This window comes from Buceros rhinoceros, unplaced genomic scaffold (assembly GCF_000710305.1).
Source record: "Buceros rhinoceros silvestris isolate BGI_N320 unplaced genomic scaffold, ASM71030v1 scaffold35944, whole genome shotgun sequence".
NCBI lineage: Eukaryota > Metazoa > Chordata > Aves > Bucerotiformes > Bucerotidae > Buceros > Buceros rhinoceros.
The window spans coordinates 974-3,715 of NW_010409470.1; the positions used below are offsets into that span (position 1 = coordinate 974).

General features: G+C 59.3%; 1 protein-coding gene across 1 annotated transcript in view; it reads right to left on the reverse strand.

Annotated features, from left to right (window-relative positions):
* Positions 1-567: 567 nt before the first annotated feature.
* CIAPIN1 (cytokine induced apoptosis inhibitor 1) overlaps positions 568-2,742 on the reverse strand; it is a 4,650-nt gene continuing 2,475 nt past the window's right edge. The window contains exons 4-8 of the mRNA XM_010135243.1: positions 2,419-2,587; positions 2,145-2,218; positions 1,731-1,846; positions 1,211-1,280; positions 568-678 (exon numbers count right to left, since the gene is read on the reverse strand). Coding sequence (XP_010133545.1) covers positions 568-678; positions 1,211-1,280; positions 1,731-1,846; positions 2,145-2,218; positions 2,419-2,587 — 540 coding nt within the window. The remainder of the gene's footprint in view (positions 679-1,210; positions 1,281-1,730; positions 1,847-2,144; positions 2,219-2,418; positions 2,588-2,742) is intronic.

Consider the following 2,742-nt stretch of genomic DNA (forward strand, 5'->3'; position numbering starts at 1 on the left):
CTGGGGGACCCATCACGCCTGCCAGGCTCGAGCACGGAGCTCGCCAGCACTGCGGAGCGCACACGCTGCCAAGGGTACTCGCTGCTCCTGACCTGCAGCCACCTCCTCGGCAGAAGGAGCTGCAGGTTCATGGTTCTCAGGGAGCAGGAGCCCAGTGTCACCAGACACTGAGCCAGAGCTGCTGGGTCATCAGGGCAAATCGAGGCAAATCAGAGCTGCAGGACAGGGGCTGGGGGGGGGCCCCTCCCGCCACACGCACACACAGGAGGTCACCCTGGCGTGGATCCTACTCCCCTCTGCTGGTGGGACATCTGTGACAGCCAGCACCCAGCAGCAAGGCGAGCCGCTTAAAACAAGACGGAATGAAGCCTAATTCTAGGAGACCACTTGTCACCCAGGACTTTCAGGCAGCCCAAGGCTGATTACAAGAGGTGAGCTCACAGCAGTGTCCGTGCCCACTGTGCCCCTCCCCGCGAGGAGTACTGGCTGGAGAGCAGGAGCTGGAGAGGATGAGGAGGACTGAGGGGAGAACCTCAGCCAGACGGAGAAGCGGAGGAGCCGTCTCTGTTAGGCGTCATGCAGCTGGTTCTCTTTCAGGAGGATCTTCTCCCCAGGCTTGAAGGCAGGCATCCCCAGGTACGGGCAGCTGGCGCAGCGGAACGCGTCCCCCAGGTAGCACTGGCGAGAGAGAGAAAAGCACCTGCTGGCATCAGGGGCGGCTTTCGGTTCTCTCCCCCTGCAACATGGTTTTTCCAGCTTAGGAGACAACACGCTCCTCAGCGTCTACCAGCTGAGTTCCAGCACAGGAACCGCTTCCCTTCCAGTTCCGCTCGACGCGCCTGGTCAGCGCAGTTAGCGCTGTGCTGGGCACTGGGCTCACCGTGAAGGAGAGGCTCCAGCCCAGCTGCATGCTGGGCGTGGGCAGCCCCCTAACTACCACCAGGCCCCCCTAGGGTGGTCTTCCCTGAGCAGATCACTGGTTTGATGCGAGGGGAGGTCAAGGTTCCTCTTCACTGACTCCCACAAGGGTGGCACCAGCGCTGGCACGGGCAGCACGCGCTGGTACGGGGCACATGAGCACCGGACAGCAGCTGAAGCTCTGCAGGAGCTGCTCCAGCAGTGTTTGGAAGCAGCGACCTGGTGCAGGGAGCTGTCCCGAGAGAACACGGCCCTGAGGTACACACCACAGAACGCCAACAAAACGACTTACATTTCCGCAGGCAGATTTGGGCTGGGTGCTCTTCTTCTCCTGCTCCAGCTCTTCGGCCAGGCCACACGTGCTGCAGGAAAATAAAGAGGTCACCTGCACCCCTCTGCTTAAAGGCTGGGAGTCGCCAGCGCTTGTTCCACCCTGCTCACACGCGACAGCCCTCACCCTGCCACGCGACGCAGCCGGCCCCGGGACCGCCACGCTCTTCACTTTGGCACGTGCGCTACTTCTCCCAGAAACGTGAGAAAGCGGCGCTTGGGCCGAGGCTGCACAAACCCTGTCTCCACCTTCCAGAAGGGTGTGTGTCGTGTCGGTGTGGTGATTCGCAGCAGTTCTGGTGGGGCCGGTCAGTTCCCGCCACGCTTGGGTCTACGTTCCAGCAGCAGAGGTAAAGGACATAGACCACGAGCTATGCTCTGAAGAACTGCAGAGTGTCTGCGACCTTTTCAAAACCCACTCAGCCCTAAGGGCTTAACCCGACAGGGAAGAGGGTCCCCGCTGCACTAATCCCAGCACTTACCAGTTCTTGCAGGCTTTCTTTTTGCCCATCTCTTTGCAGGATGGAGCTCTGAGGGACGATGGATCCGGCTTTTTCAAATCCTCTGAATCCAACAGCTCATCAGAGTCCAGAAGATCCTGAGAACCAGGAGGAGAAGATCTAAGATTTGTCAGCAGGGGAAGACATCGCTGCAATTCCTTCAGAGCAATCCATGGCACCGAAGCACCGCGGCTGTGCCCTCTAACCCCGGGTCTCCCCCCTCCCTCACCACACCTCTGGGCCCTCAAGACCTCACACAGCAGATAAGATATTTTGTCCTGGGGAAGCTTTTCTACCTCCTACATTGTAAAGCTTCCCAAGAGGCATGACTGAAACAGAGAGCAGGAAAGGAGAGAGAAGGAAGAACAGCAAAGCCTCACAAACAAAACCACATACCATCTCCTCATCGTTCATGTCACTGGCAGAGAGCGTCCACAGCTTGGCAGTGGCTGGGTCCACCGAGGCTTTTCCTGGAGCCACAACAGAGGGAGAAACTGCAGTTACTCCAGCCTTTGCCCCATCTACAAACAGAGTTCCAACAGCTCGGGAAAGCCCCTCCTCACAGGCGTTCACCACAGCCCTTCCTGTCCCAGAGCTGCCCTCCCTGTCCCAAGGGACGCTTGTCACCCGCGGGGCAGGCGCTGCCCATGCAGCACGCACCACTCCTTACCCGAAGCACCAGCTTTCTTGGCAAAGGAAAGTTTGAGCTGACTTGAGGATCCCACTTCGAAATTGGGCTTCTTGCCTTCTATCTGCACAAGGAGGAGGTCGTTGCCTTGGTAACCCAGATGCTCTCGCACTGACTGGGCCTCCTCCGGGGTCAACGCTTCCTTTCGCAGCTGCAATGTTAGGAGCTTGGGTCACCCCAGCTGAAGCCCTCCTCTCAGCACGCAGCCCAGCACGCCAGTGAACACGGCCAACCGGTGTCTTCAGCCCTCAGGAAAACCAGCCACCTCCACAGGTGAAGGAAGTGAAGCGTGTGGCAGGAAGGGGC